Source organism: Giraffa tippelskirchi, chromosome 7 (genome assembly GCF_054371585.1).
Source record: "Giraffa tippelskirchi isolate mGirTip1 chromosome 7, T2T-mGirTip1v1.2.pri, whole genome shotgun sequence".
NCBI lineage: Eukaryota > Metazoa > Chordata > Mammalia > Artiodactyla > Giraffidae > Giraffa > Giraffa tippelskirchi.
In genome coordinates, this window is record NC_137281.1 from 161949096 (window position 1) to 161964639 (window position 15544).

The following is a 15544-nucleotide window of genomic DNA, read 5'->3' on the forward strand; positions in this document are numbered from 1 at the left end:
AAAATGTGATTTGTTTCGCTGTCCACAGCATGATGAAGTAACATCAAATGAAATAAAGGCCTTTAGGGAAAGCAGTGTACTAGCAACAGATCACAAGAAAGAATTATCCAAAAGGTACTGAATTTGTATACTTCATTCAATATAGACACCTTTGAACACTGTGTCTTAATCTCATTTAATCTTCAGTCTTCTTATGACATTGGTATCATTATCACCATTGCCATTTTACAGAAAAAGAGATCAAGTATAGGTCAGTTCAGTTCAGTCGCTCAGTCGTGTCCAACTCTTTGCGACCCCATGAACTGCAGCAGGCCAGGCTTCCCTGTCCATCACCAACTCCCGGAGTCTACTCAAACTCACGTCCGTAGAATCGGTGATGCCATCCAACCATCTTATCCTCTGTCATCCCCTTCTCCTCCTGCTTTCAATCTTTCCCAGCATCAGGGTTCTTTTTTAGTGAGTCAGTTCTTCGCATCAGGTGGCCAAAGTTTTGGAGTTTCAGCTTCAGCATCAGTCCTTCCAATGAATATTCGGGACTGATTTCCTTTAGGATGGACTGATTGGACCTCCTTGCAGTCCAAGGGACTCTCAAGAGTCTTCTTCAATACCACAGTTCAAAAGCATCAATTCTTTGGTGCTCAATTTTCTTTATAGTCCAGCTCTCACATCCATACATGGCTACTGGAAAACCATAGCTTTGACTAGATGAACCTTTGTCGGCAAAGTGATGTCTCTGCTTTCTAATATGCTGTCTTAGGGTGATCATAGCTTTTCTTCCAAGGAGCAAGCGTCTTTAAATTTCATGGCTGCAGTCGCCATCTGCAGTGATTTTGGAGCCCCCAAAAGTAAAGTCTGCCACTGTTTCCACTGTTTCCCCATCTATTTGCCATGAAGTGATGGGACCAGATGCCATGATCTTAGTTTTCTGAATGTTGAGCTTTAAGCCAACATTTTCACTCTCCTCTTTCACTTTCATCAAGAGACTCTTTAGTTCTTCACTTTTCTGCCATAAGTGTGGTGTCAGCTGGGTATCTGAGGTTATTGATATTTCTCCCAGCAATCTTGATTCCAGCTTGTGCTTCATCCAGCCCGGCATTTCTTATGATGTACTCTGCATATAAGTTAAATAAACAGAGTGACAATATTCAGCCTTAACGTACTTCTTTCCCAATTTGGAACCAGTCTGTTGTACCATGTCTGGTTCTAGATGTTGCCTCTTGACCAGCAGATACATTTTTCAGGAGGCAGGTCAGGTAGTCTGGTATTCCCATCTCTTTCAGAATTTTCCACAGTTTGCTGTGATCCACACAGTCTAAGGCTTTGGTGTAGTCAATAAAGCAGAAGTAGAATGTTTTTCTGGAACTCTCTTGCTCTTTTGATGATTCAGCAGATGTTGGCAATTTGATCTCTGGTTCCTCTGCTTTTTCTGAATCCAGCTTGAACATCTGGAAGTTCATGTACTGTTGAAGCCTGACTTGAAGAATTTTAAGCTTTACTTTGCTAGCATGTGAGATGAGTGCAATTGTCCTATAGTTTGAACATTCTTTGGCATTGCCTTTATTTGGGATTGGAATAAAAACGGACCTTTTCCAGTCCTGTGGCCCCTGCTGAGTTTTCCAGATTTGCTGGCCTATTGAGCCCTGATAGCTCAATTGATAAAGAATCCGCCTGCAATGCAGGAGACCCCAGTTTGATTCCTGGGTCTGGAAGATCCCCTGGAGAAGGGATAAGCTACCCATTTCAGTGTTCTTGGGCTTCCCTTGTGGCTCAGCTGGTAAAGAATCTGCCAGCAATGCGGGAGACCTGGATTCGATCCCTGGTTGGGAAGATCCCCTGGAGAAGGGAACAGCTACCCGCTCCAGTATTCTGGCCTGGAGAATTCCAGGGACAGTTCATGGAGTCTCAAAGAGTCAGACACGACTAAGTGACTTTCACTCACTCACTCACTGAGTGCAGCACTTTCACAGCATCATCTTTCAGGAGTTGAAATAGCTCAACGGGAACTCCCATCACCTCCATAGCCTTGCTTGTAGTGATGCTTCCTAAGGCTCACTTGATTTTGCATTCCAGGATGTCTGGCTCTAGGTGAGTGATCACACCATCATGATTATCTGGGTCGTGAAGATCTTTTTTATATACTTCTGTGTATTGGTGCCACCTTTTCTTAATATCTTCTGCTTCTGTTAGGTCCATACCATTTCTGTCCTTATTGTGCCCTTCTTTGCTTGAAATGTTCCCTTGGGATCTCTAATTCTCTTGAAGAAATCTGTAGTCTTTCCCATTCTATTGTTTTCCTCTAATTCTTTGCATTTATCACTAAGGGAGGCTTTCTTATCTCTCCTTGCTCTTCTTTGGAACTCTGCATTCAAATGGGTATATCTTTCCTTTTATCCTTTGCCTTTCGCTTCCTCAGACAACCATTTTGCCTTTTTGCATTTCTTTTTCTTGGGGATGGTTTTGATCGCTGCCTCCTGTACAATGTCAGGAACCTCTGTTCATCGTTCTTCAGGCACTCTGTCTATAGATCTAGTCCCTTGAATCTATTTGTCACTTCCACTGTATAAGATTTAGGTCATACCTGAATGGTCTAGAGGTTTTCCCTACTTTCTTCCATTTAGGTTTGAATTTTGCAATAAGGAGTTCATGATCTGAGCCACAGTCAGCTCCCGGTCTTGTTTTTGCTGACCGTATAGAGCTTCTCCATCTTCGGCTGCAAAGAATATAGTCAATCTGATTTTGGTGTTGACCATCTGGTGATGTCCATGTGTAGAGTCGTCTCTTCTGTTGTTGGAAGAGGGTGTTTGCTATGACAAGTACGTTGTCTTGGCACAACTCTTTTAGCCTTTACTCTGCTTCATTTTGTACTCCAAGACCAAACTTGCCTGTTACTCCAGGTATCTCTTGATTTTCTACTTTTGCATTCCGGTAATGAAAAGGACATCTTTTTTGGGTGTTCATTCTAGAAGGTCTTGTAGGTCTTCATAGAACTGTTCAACTTTAGCTTCTTTAACATTACTGGTTGGGGCATAGACTTGAATTACTGTGATATAGAATGGTTTGCCTTGGAAACGAACAGAGATCATTCTGTCGTTTTTGAGATTGCATCCAAGTACTGCATTTTGGACTCTTTTATTGACTATGATGGCTACTCCATTTCTTTTAAGGGATTCTTGCCCACAGTAGTAAATATAATGGTCATCTGAGTTAAATTCACCCATTCCAGTCCATTTTAGTTCACCGATTCCTAAAGTGTCGATATTCACTCTTGCCATCTCCCGTTTGACCACTTCCAATTTACCTTGATTCATGGACCTAAAATGCCAGGTTCCTATGCAATATTGTTCTTTACAGCATCAGACTTTACTTCCATCACTAGTCACATCCACAACTGGGTGTTGTTTTTTGCTTTGGCTCTGTCTCTTCATTCTTTCTGGAGTTATTTCTCCACTGTTCTCCAGTAGCATATTGGGCACCTACCGACCTGGGGAGTTCATCTTTCAGTGTCCTATCTTTTGCCTTTTCATACTGTTCATGGGGTTCATGAGGCAGGAGTACTCAAGTGGTTTGCCATTTCCTTCTCCAGTGGACCACATTTTGTCAGAACTCTCCACCGTGACCCATCTGTCTAGGGTGGCCCTACATGGCATAGCTCATAGTTTCATTGAGTTAGACAAGGCTGTGGTCTATGTGATCAGTTTGATTAGTTTTCTGTGATTGTGGTTTTCATTCTCTCTGCCCTCTGATGGATAAGGATAAGGGAATTATGGAAACTTCCTGATGAGAGAGATTGACTGAGGGGAAACTGGGTCCTGTTCTGATGGGCACAGCTGTGTTCCCTCCTTGGATGTGGCTAAGCCCTCTTGGAGGAGGTTGCCATTAACCCCATCACAGAGTGGCCAGAACTCACACAGGACTGGGAAACAGACTCTTGGAGGGCACAAACATTAAAACCGTGAACACACCAGGACCCAGGAGAAAGGAGCAGTGACCCCACAAGAGACTGACCCGACTTGCCTGTGAGTGTCGAGGCTTCTCCAGTGGAGGCGTGGGTCAGTGGTGGCCTGCGGTGGGGTCGGGGGCACTGAGTGTGGCAGTGCGTGCGCGGGACCTTCTGAAGGAGGTTGCTGTTATCCTCATCATCTCCACCATAGACTGGCCTCAGGTCAAACGACAGGGAGGGAACACAAGTGTAGGTAGATGAAGTAGTTTCCCCAAAGTCACACAAACTTTTATTAAGTGGGGAGAAGCAGGATTTTAACTGGGTCAGTCTAATTCCAGAATCCATGCATTTAACCATATTATGCTAGACTATCCTTATAGAAAAGAAACGGGATTTTTTTTGATTACTGTTATATTATTTTTAAAATATATATAATAATAATAAGGAAATAAATTAAATATTAGTAATTTTATTAGGATTGGAGGTTCTGGGTGAATTCCCTCTTTCTTTTCCAAATTGTTTATAATGTGGCTACTTTGGTTTAAGAAATTAAAGTTATATTTTAAAAGACAGACAAACATGGACTTGGCGTTGTGTTAGGGCTGATCTGTGAGGGGCCCCTTTGTTTCAGGCTTAGTCACTATCTAGTCCTAATACTGTATTTTCCACTTCAGTGGCTTCCAAATGTTCATAGGGAGCATTAACTATTGAAAGTTTGGGATTTAGCTGCTGAAATAAAATGATCTTTCTTCAACATAAAAATTAATGAGTTTAATTTATATAGTGTAGTTTTTTTTACCTTCAAGTTATTTCCCATAATTTTTTCTTGTTCAATTTGTGCCTCCTATATGGTTTTCCTTAATTTGATATACATTATTATCTGATTTAGCACAAAGTTGTGTATTTAATTTTAGTGAACTATTGCTTCATGGTCCCATAACTTATAGATAATCCACCACTTAAGTTTGAATATCCATATTCTAGGTCTTTGTAATCTCTATTCATAGAACTCCTTTGAACTTGTTATGCTTTTTGAGATAAGAAACTGGTAAGGTTAGGAAGAAAAATGAAATTGAAAAGGTGAGACCATGAAGATATTAAGGAATTAGTAAAGGAGAGAATAGTTATCCTAAGTGACCTTGTAAGAGAAGAATGAGAAATAGAAATTAAAAAGTAACTCCCAGTGATTCACTTGACTAGAGAAGATAACAGATATGTTTTTTTTTCCTTCAAGAAATGGTTGTCCTGCAAAATGCAGAAGCATAAGGAAAAGATTGATAATATGACTACCAAAACTATTTTAAACTTGTGCCTGGGAATAGAAATATAAACCAAGTTAAAAGAAAAATAAAACTTGAAAAAACATTTGACAAAGGCTATTTTCCTTAATATACAAAGAGAGCTTACAAATCTGGGGGAAATATGTCTGATATTTTCCAGTAACAACAAAATAACAACAAAAATAAAGGTAGATGTCTCTCTTTGTAGAACCACCAGAGCAGATGTCTTTCTTTGTGGAACCACCAGAGCGTGTAATATTGAACCCTAAATGGTGAGCTAGTTATTGAACACGTGCCAAATGAAAGACATTTGTGAGCCAAGCCATTCACAGTATTTCATTTGATTCTCACAACCCTATAAGATAGATAAATAGTATTAGCCTCACTTTACAATTGGGGAAACACGTTCAGAGAGTTAAATAATTCACCCTGTATTATTTAAGTAGTGAAGGTAATTTGAAACCAATTCTAGAGTCCAAACTCTTAATCGCTGTGGTGTTTTCCTTTCCCAGTGTGTTCCCAAATCAGAAAATGGCATAAATTTTTGCTTATTTTTCTTGTTCTTATTTTATAATAAATATAATGCATCTAGTTTGTCAAAATGGAAAATACTAAAAAAAAAAAAGAATAAAGAAACTTTAAATTGTAAGCAAACCCACCACTCAGATAACCACCATCAACGTTAGTACATTTTTTGCTAGTTTTATACAGATATACATATTAAGTGGGCTTCCCGGGTGGCACCAGTGGTAAAGAATCCACCTGCCAATGCAGGAGGTGTAAGAGACGTGGGTTCCGTCCCTGGGTCGGGAAGATCCCCTGGAGGAGGGCATGGCAACCCACTCCAGTATTCTTGCCGGGAGAATCTCATGGGCAGAGAAGCCTGGTGGTTGAGACACCAGACACATGGACACAGAAGTCCATAGGGTTGCAAAGAGTTGGACATGACTGAAGCGACTTCCATGCATACATTAAGTAGAGTTGAGATCAGACAGCAGAGAGTCTGTCTCTTGATTTTCTATTTATTATTGTATGGGCAGTTCCCCATTTTGAAAGACCTTATTTGATATTATATCTGTAATTGCTGTATTGGCATTTAATCTTATTGTCTGTTTAACCATCTCTCTTAAAGAGAGATGGTTAAATTAAATTTTAATTTAAAATTCAAAAAAATTTTACAGTTTGGTACTCTTGTAGCGCCTTCCTAAACATCTTTTTAAAAATAGATCTTTCTCCACTTTTTAGATAATTTTCTTTCATTTTTTGGCTGCACCATATTGCTTGCAGGATCTTTGTTTCTCGACCAGCTACTCGGCAGTGAAAGTGCAGAGTCCTAACCGCTGGACAGCCATGGAATTCCCTAGATAATTTTCTTAATGTAAATTCTCAGATGTGGATTTTATGATATTAATGAGACATGAATGTTTTTAAAGGCCATGATGCCTATTGTTAGTTGCTTCCCATAAAAGTACAAATTTAAAAATCCCACCAATGTTTGTCTCACTGTATCCTCATCAGTATATTAATAAGAAATCTTGTGCTAACTTAATAGATGAAAAATAGGATCTTGGTTTAATTTGCATTTTTTTTCTTAGATTACTAGTAGGTTTGAATCTTTTAAAATTTGTTAGCATTTTACATGTCCTTTCTATGACTTATTTTTACCCTTTCCCCATTTTCTACTGGGAGTCTTACTGTTTTTCTTATCAACTTGTCTGATATCTTTATATAATAGCTATATTATCCTTTTTGTCACATTGTCACATATCCAGTTTGTCACATTGTTTCCTCAGATGTTTATCTGGCTTATATTTTTTGGAGACACAAGTTTTGAATTTTTACATTGTTAAACTAATCACTTTCCTTTTTCTTTCACTGCTTTTATGTCCAGAAAAGTCCTTTCCCATTTAGATATCAAATAGGTTTTTCCTTCTGCAGATATTCATTTTGTATATGGTATATGTTAACAGTTGAAGATCAAAATTTATTTTTATCTTACAAATAAGTTTACACCAGTTTTTTTAAAGTCATAAACATCTCTGTTTATTGAACACAAACTTGGTGAGCAATGGTGCCAGCACTTTTTATCCATACCTCAAATAACCTTCACAGAAAATGTAAAATTCACTGTTCTTTCCCCATTTTTAGACTTCTACCAGTTTTTTAGAGAATAAATCTATCTCCAGCTGATGTGTAATTTCCTTTGTCATATGTTGTTTTTAATATGTCTGGAGATCTGTTTTTAGGCTATGTTTTATTCCATAAATCTGTGGAATTGTTTTGATATTCTTCTAAATTATATAACTTAAATACAATATTCTTTTAAGTTATATAACTTTATGTATTTTAATACCCAACAAGGCATGTAAATACCAAACTCATTGCTCTCCTTTTAAAAATCTTTTCCTTAGTTCTTCATGCCTACTTATGATTTTCTATTGTCAGATTTTATTTTTAATAGATAATATATTCATATGGTTCAAAATTCAAGATACACAAAAGGGGAAACTATCAAATATACTGGCTTCTAGATAGCCTGTTTCCCTCCCAGAGGCAACCAGTATTATCAGGTTCTTATATACACATATACTGGCAAATTCAAGTAAATATTCTTTCTTTTCCTCATAGATAGTAATGTTCTATGAACGTTGTTCAGCACCTTTCCTCTTTTCTCTTAATATTTTACCTTTTAGATCATTCCATGTTAACTACATAAAGAACTTTTTCATTTTTGTGCTATGTAGTATTTTATTATATGGATTTACCATAATTTATTTAACTGTTATCCTATTTTATTGGACTTGAGGTAATTTCTCATTTGCTGTTAAAATCAGTGCTTCAGTGATTGCTCAAGTAATGTCATTTTGTATGTGTGCAAGTGTCTGTAGAGTAATTCTTAGAAGGGGGATTGCTGAGTCAGGAGTGTATACATTTTGTATCCTTGATAGGCCTTGTCAAATTGCCCTCCAAGAGGTTAAACCAGCTTACATTCCAATTGATTTTGTATTTACGTGGCTAGGATAACCAGACATCCAGATTTGCTTGGGACGGTCTTGGTTTTAGCACTGAAAAGCCCATGTCTGAGAAATCCCTCAATCCAGGGTAAACTGGGATAATTACCATTCTTCTATACTTTCTCTGACACAGCGTGATAACATTTCTACCTTCACATTAGCCTTTTGCTAACGTATGTCACCCCTTCCCTCTTCTTCATCTCAGCAGATCCTGGCTTTTCTTTATCCTCCTCTACAGTGCCTGGTAGACACGTGCTACTTTGGAAATATAGGCCTTGTTAAGACTTATCCTGTAGTGTGGCATTCCAGATGTGCTATAAGTAAAATAAGGTGAAGACTGTTTGCCAAAGAAATACATAATTTATATAAGAAAATAAATTTCATAAATAAAAATGAGTTTTGCATGCAGAAATTTGTTACTATATGTATTCATTCCTTTTTTTAAAGAAATCATTTATTTTTGTCTGCACTGGTCCTTGTTTCTGTGCACGGGCTTTCTCTAGTTGCAGCGAGTGGACTTCTCATTGCAGTGGCTTCTCTTGTTATGGGGCTTGGGCTTGGCATGAGGGCTCAGTAGTTTCAGCACAAGGGGCTTAGCTGCCCCATGGCATGTGAAATTTTCCCAGACCAGGGATCGAACCCATGTCCCCTGCATTGGCAGGTGGATTCCTAACCACTGGACGAGGTCCTGTATTCATTCTTACTAATATTTTCTTTAACGTCTCCTTGAGTTTTGTGTCATTTTTTAAGAAAGCCTTCTATGAGATTATTGTTGTTATTATTTTGCTATGGTTTTTCTTAATGACTTTTTTTTATTTTTAAATTGAAATCTTTGACACATTTGGAATATATCTTGGTGTAAGATGTGAGGTATGGATCTCACCTTCTTTTTTTTCTTCAGATAATTACCTACTTTTGTCTGTTGGTTGAATAATTTATCTCCACCCCCCCACCACCACCACTGTATTGAAATGGCACCTTTATCCTAGGTTAAATCCCTTTAAGTATTTGAGTCTATTTCTGAACTTCATTATTAGTATATTCTATTACATTCATTTGTCATACAACAGTGCCACCATTTTAATTATTTATAATATGATTTAATATCTAGAGCTAGTTCCTCCTCCTTAGTCTTTTCCAAATTTTTTTAGTTAACTATTCTTCCTGGTTTATTTTTCCATCTGAATTTTGATGGAATTTGAACCAGCTTGTTCATATTAAAAATTCCTGTTGTTATTTTTAGTGACATTACAAAAATTATAGGTTAATTTAGGGAGACTTTGATGCTGAATCTTCCTATCTGAGAAAATGGTGTATTTTTCCTCACTTGTTCAAGTTTTCTTTTGTGGACCTTAAAAATTTTTTTTCAGAGGACTTCCCTGGTGGTCTAGTGGCTAAGAATCTGTGCTCCCAATGCAGGGGGCCCCGATTAGATCCCTGGTCAGGGAACTAGATCCTACATGCTGCAACTAAAGATCCCACATGCTGCACCTAAGATCTGGTGTAGCCAAATAAGTAGATAAATATTAACTTTTTTTTTCATATTTTCTTCCTATAAATCTTATACTTCTTTTAAGATTATTCCTAGGTATTTTTTCATTTTATTATAAATTTAATCTTACCTCCTGTTAGATCTTCTAACGTGATTGTTCATGTGAATTTTAGAATTATTTCTTCTTGAGCACTAAAATCCCTTTGAGAATTGTGTTAAATCTGAGAATAATTGATGTCCTTATAATTTTCAGTATTCCTATCCAAGACAATGCCTTTTTTGTTTTTATTTTTTGATATCTCAGTAAAGTTTCCTAATTTTTCTATAGATAGAATCAGAAACTGCTTATTATGTTATTCTTAGATTTTTATGAACTTTGTTGCTATAGTGGATTGGATCATTTTTTCCGTTTTATTTTCATTAGTCCTTACTGATACATAGAAAATTTGTTTATTTTTGAGTATTTGTCTTACATTTACCCACTTGGAATCTTTAAGATTCTAAAAATATTTCAGTTTTTTCTCTTGGCTTTTCAGGGTACACATTTATATCATTTCTTAATAATGAAAGTATTTTTTCTTCCTTTTGACTATATAGCTCTTCTATTTTACTAGCTATCTCTTCCATTTCTTTCTTTCCCCTCCCACATCTCTTTCTGCTTGGCCAGAAATTTTAGAGCCATGGTAAATAATAACAATGATAATGGGTATCCTTGTTTAGTCCCTGACTTTTCTGGAAACATTGTTTTGCTTTATTTGTAAGACTCTTCCTAACTGAGCTATGGTTTCTCTATTTTAATTTCTTTTCTTTTAATTTCTTGGCCATGCCTCATGGCATGCAGGATCTTAGTTCCCCAACCAGAAATCAAACCCATGACCCCTGCAGTGGAAGCACAGAGTCCTAACCATTGGACCGCCAGGGAAGTCTCCAAGCTATAGTTTATTTTAGATGAACTTTTAAACATATTGAAAATAAAGTCTTTGTTATCACTTAGTATAATTTTAGATATTTTTTAGGAAAATAAATTTAAGGATGACCTCAATTTTTTATTATTGAAGTTTTTATTCTCATATAGTTGTATTATCTATGGATTATATATAGTCTAAATATAGTAAACATTGCTATTTGGCAGTTAGAAAATAGGATATTTTAGTTAAAAACTGCTTAGCTCTGTAAAAATTAGAATATAATTAATTATACTATATAACCACACTCAGAATAATTTAACTTTTTTGGTTTTTAACTCAGAAGTCACTTAGTGTACCTCATGTTTTTTCCCAGACATAATTTTTTGCTTAAAATGTGCAAGTACTAATTAATAGAGTTCCAGTTATTTGAACACAGTAACAGAGATGTTATGATCATTTAAAATGGAGCCTTTTCTTTTAGAGCATTTAAAATTACATGTGTATTTATATATTTTATCTAATTATAAAGTATTATTGAATTATCATGCTTTCAAGAATATTAGGGAATAGACCGGGTCTCTATTACTAAATAAATACTTGTTTTATGAAGCAGTCAAGAGAACCAAAAATATCTGTTCAGTTCAGTTCAGTCACTCAGTCATGTCTGACTCTTTGCGACCCCATGGACTGCCCCATGCCAGGCCTCCCTGTCTGTCACCAGCTCCCAGAGTTTACTCAAACTCATGTCCACTGAGTCGGTGATGCCATCCAACTATCTCATTCTCTGTTGTCCCCTTCTCCTCCCTCCTTCAATCTTTCCCAGCATCAGGGTCTTTTCAAATCAGTCAGCTCTTCTCATCAGGTGGCCAAAGTATTGGAGTTTCAGCTTCATCATCAGTCCTTCCAATGAACATTCAGGATTGATTTCCTTTAGGATGGACTGGTTGGATCTCCTTGCTGTCCAAGGGACTCAAAAGAATGTTCTCCAACACCACAGTTCAAAGGCATCAATTCTTCGGTGCTCAGCTTTCTTTACAGTGCAACTCTCACATCCATACATGACTACTGGAAAAACCATAGCTTTGACTAGCTGGACCTTTTTTGGCAAAGTAATTGTCTCTGCTTTTTCATATGCTGTTTAGGTTGGTCATAACTTTTCTTCCAAGGAGCAAGCGTCTTTTAATTTTATGGCTGCAGTCACCATCTGCAGTGATTTTGGAGCCCCCCAAAATAAAATCTGTCACTGTTTCCACTGTTTCCCCATCTGTTTGGAAGCACAAAAGAAGTTCATAGTTAATGTTTTCACCCAATAAGACTGAAGTCTTATTACAGAGCAATAAATTGCTATACATATTGCCTGGAATAATTTCTAATTTGTATAACACGTCCAAAAAACAAATATAAATATGACTTTCTATATGTTTCATTCTATAGCACAGAAAAGCATATTATAAGGACTCCAGTTGTAGAAAAACAGATGTACTTTCCTCTTCAGAACTATCCAGTGAACAACATGGTAACAGGTAATTTAAAATAAAATTTAGAGTCAACTCAAGTAGGGAAGAAACAAGGGAATATCTTGTACAAAGTATAACTCCACTGTCATACACACTAATAGAAGACTTCATTCACACATTAAATAAATTAATCTGAAGAACTGACCCAAAATAGGCCCCATATTTCCTGTGTTAGAATGCTGGTCTGTTGGTAAGGTGGAAACACATCACTGTTTACATAAGACAGGTCCAGTTTATGCCTGTTGTCCTGGCATCAACTTTTGCTCTTAAGTGTCCTTATTTGGAAGATTAATTGTATAAAATATTAGTGTTAGTTGCTCAGTCATGCCCAACTCTTTGCGGCCTCCTGGACTGTAGGCCCCCAGTTTCCTTTGTCCGTGGAATTCTCCAGTCAAGAATACTGGAGTGGGTAGCCATTCCTTTCTCTAGGGATCTTCCCGACACACAGACCAGGTCTCCTGCATAGTAGGAAGATTCTTACCATCTGAGCCACCAGGGAAGCCAGATTAATTGCTTGAACAACCCTAATTATATAGTTTCCTTTGAGAATCTGATGAAACATAGGTTCCTTCCCCTAAACATACATACATGCAAACATAATACATAAACTTTACATATAATTTAAAGAGGCTCACATGTGCCCAGAACCCCTTTTATGGGCCACCCAGATGTCGACAGACTCCATATTTAGATTTTCTAGTGCCCAGCATAAAAATAAGACAGTTAATTGAGGCTGACATTGAGAGGGTGCAAACAAAGGAACTAGTTGAAAAGTGGCCATTGAAATTTGAATAGTGCTAAGTGAGGCGAAGTAGGAAATATTATTTGGATAATTTGATGTGGGTAGTATTTAGTAGGGTCATTGTTAATTTTAAAAATAGAGGATTTTAAAAATTTGTTTTTAAAACACTACAATTAAAATGTGTGGACTTTTGGATGTTTCATTATAAAATCATTTGTATATCTATCATTTTATCTTTTTTAGCAGTGTCATAATTACCTCTTGCAACTAGATGACAAATTCCAAAATGTCTTCTATCATATTACTATTCCTCTAACCAAGTTTATCTATCCGTTTGTTTTATTAGTTTTTTCCTTCTATTCATTTGAGTAATATAAATGGCCTTCAGAAAAGCAATTAAGAACTTTGAATGTGTAGTTTGGGGCTGAGTGTTGGAGATATCAAAGAAAACTTCTATTCCAACTATGATAGTAGAAAGTCAGTTCTGGAACTCTTAGGGGCAATTGTTGACTGCAAAGGACAGTGAACTAAGAAGTACGGTTGCCCTTTGGACAGCAAGTGGTTGAACTTCCAGGGTCCACTTACATGAGGGTTTTTTAAATAATAAATGCTACAGTTCTACACAATCTCCAGCTGGTTGAGTCTGCAGACGTAGAACCACAGATAAAGAGGAACATTGAATCTCCAGGGCCAGCTGTACATTGTAAGTGGATTTTTGACTGCTGGAAGAGTTGGCACCCATAACCCCCACATTATTTGGAGGGTCATCGGTACTTAAGTACTAAGATTGGGAGTAGCTGATTGCTGCCTAGATTTTTCCCTAGATCTAAATATTCAGATAAGATATAGGTACCTTAAACCATGGTTATGGTATAGTATTGGTATTTATTTTGTTTCAGGCAGCTCCATTACCACATACTAAGTGTCTTTTGCTCGTTTGAATTTACTGACTGTTTGATAACATAAAGACCAATAATAAATATTAAAATCAGTCATACAATAAGGACAAATGCTTAGATTTGGACAAGTAACAATGCTGTTCTATATCTCATTGCCATCTTACTATTTAAAAAGACATGACAGTGTTATATAAAACAAACTAAAAAAGAACTACAGGGATGTCCCTGGTGGAACAGTGGTTAAGACTCAGTGCTTCCAATACAAGGAGCCTGGGTTTGACCCTTGGCTTCCCAGGTGGCGCTAGTGGTAAAGAACCCACCTGCCAGTGCAGGAGATGTTAGAGACATGGGTTTGATCCCTCAGTCAGGAAGATCTCCTGGAGGAGGAAATGGCAACCCACTCTAGCACTCTTGCCTTGAGAATCCCCTGGACAGAGGAGCCTGGAGGGTTACAGTCCATAGGGTCACAAAGAGTCGGATGCAGTTTAGCACACAGGCAGAGAATTAGATCCCACGTGCCACAACTAAGATCCAGTGCAGCCAAATAACATTACTAAAAACTGTAAAAATAATCATTAGTCATCTTTAAAGTGTAATTTTAACCTGGGCTAATCTGGTATTGATTTTATTGGTAGAACTAAAGTAAAATCTTCTAATTTTTTAATTTGTGAAGTTGAATAATTATTTTTTTCTCTCTAATACTGCATTAAATTTAAAAATAGTACTCTCTTGGAAGAAAACTTTATTTAAAAAATAATTTAATTGTCTTTAATTTTGATGTAAAGTGACAGTCTTTCCTTATTTATCATGCTCATTTGCCTGTACAGGAAGAAATAACTTCTTGTTGAGAAAATCAGCTTGTGTTAATTGAAAATGTAGGGCAGCCGTGTTCTAATTTAGGTAGCGGTATCAACTTTTGTGACTATAACTTTATTGTCTCTTCCTCCAAATGGGTTGAGTTCAACTCAGTGAATGTTAAATCTCTTAAAATAAATCTAACTAGATGTTTGGTTTTAGAAAATACAAGTTGGAGCTATACCCTAGAACAGGGTTTCTCAGTCCTGGAACTGTCATATATGGCATTTTCAGTTCAGTTCAGTCACTCAGTCATGTTTGACTCTTTGCAACCCCATGGACTGCAGCATGCCAGGCTTCCCTGTCCATCACCAACTCTTGGAGCCTACTCAAACTCGTGTCCATTGAGTCGGTGATGCCATCCAACCATCTCATCCTCTGTCATCCCCTTCTCCTCCTGCCTTCAATCTTTCCCAGCATCAGGGTCTTTTCAAATCAGTCAGTTCTTTGCATCAGATGGCCAAAGTATTGGAGTTTCAGCTTCAGCATCAGTCCATCCAGTGAATATTCATGATTGATTTCCTTTAGGATGGACTGGTTGGATCTCCTCGCAGTCCAAGGGACTCTCAAGAGTCTTCTCCAACACCACAGTTCAAAAGCATCAATTATTTGGTGCTCAGCTTTCTTTATAGTCCAACTCTCACATCCATACATGACTACTGGAAAAACCATAGCTTTGACTTTGACTGACCTTTGTTGACATTTTAGGCCAGATAATTCTTCGCTGTAGAGAGCAACCCTGGCTAGTGCCCACTAGATGCCAGTAGCATCCCATCCAGAAACCTGCCCCTCCCCACCACATGACCCCCATGTTGTGACAACCAGAAGTATATCCAGGTGTTACCAATGTCCCATAAAATACAAGTTTTTTTGGTCTGTTTTTGTTTATGTTTTGCT

General features: G+C 37.3%; 1 protein-coding gene across 10 annotated transcripts in view; it reads left to right on the top strand.

Annotated features, from left to right (window-relative positions):
• TERB2 (telomere repeat binding bouquet formation protein 2) overlaps nucleotides 1–15544 on the top strand; it is a 98975-nt gene that overhangs the window by 5587 nt on the left and 77844 nt on the right. For 8 of the 10 annotated variants that reach the window (XR_014059782.1, XR_014059783.1, XM_081510967.1 and 5 more), the window contains exons 5-6: nucleotides 29–114; nucleotides 12069–12157. Coding sequence is in view for 8 of the 10 variants with exons in the window: in XM_081510967.1 (XP_081367093.1) it covers nucleotides 29–114; nucleotides 12069–12157 (175 nt within the window). In the remaining 2 variants the exon portion in view is untranslated. The remainder of the gene's footprint in view (nucleotides 1–28; nucleotides 115–12068; nucleotides 12158–15544) is intronic. The other 2 variants (XM_081510970.1, XM_081510971.1) reach the window with 1 other exon arrangement.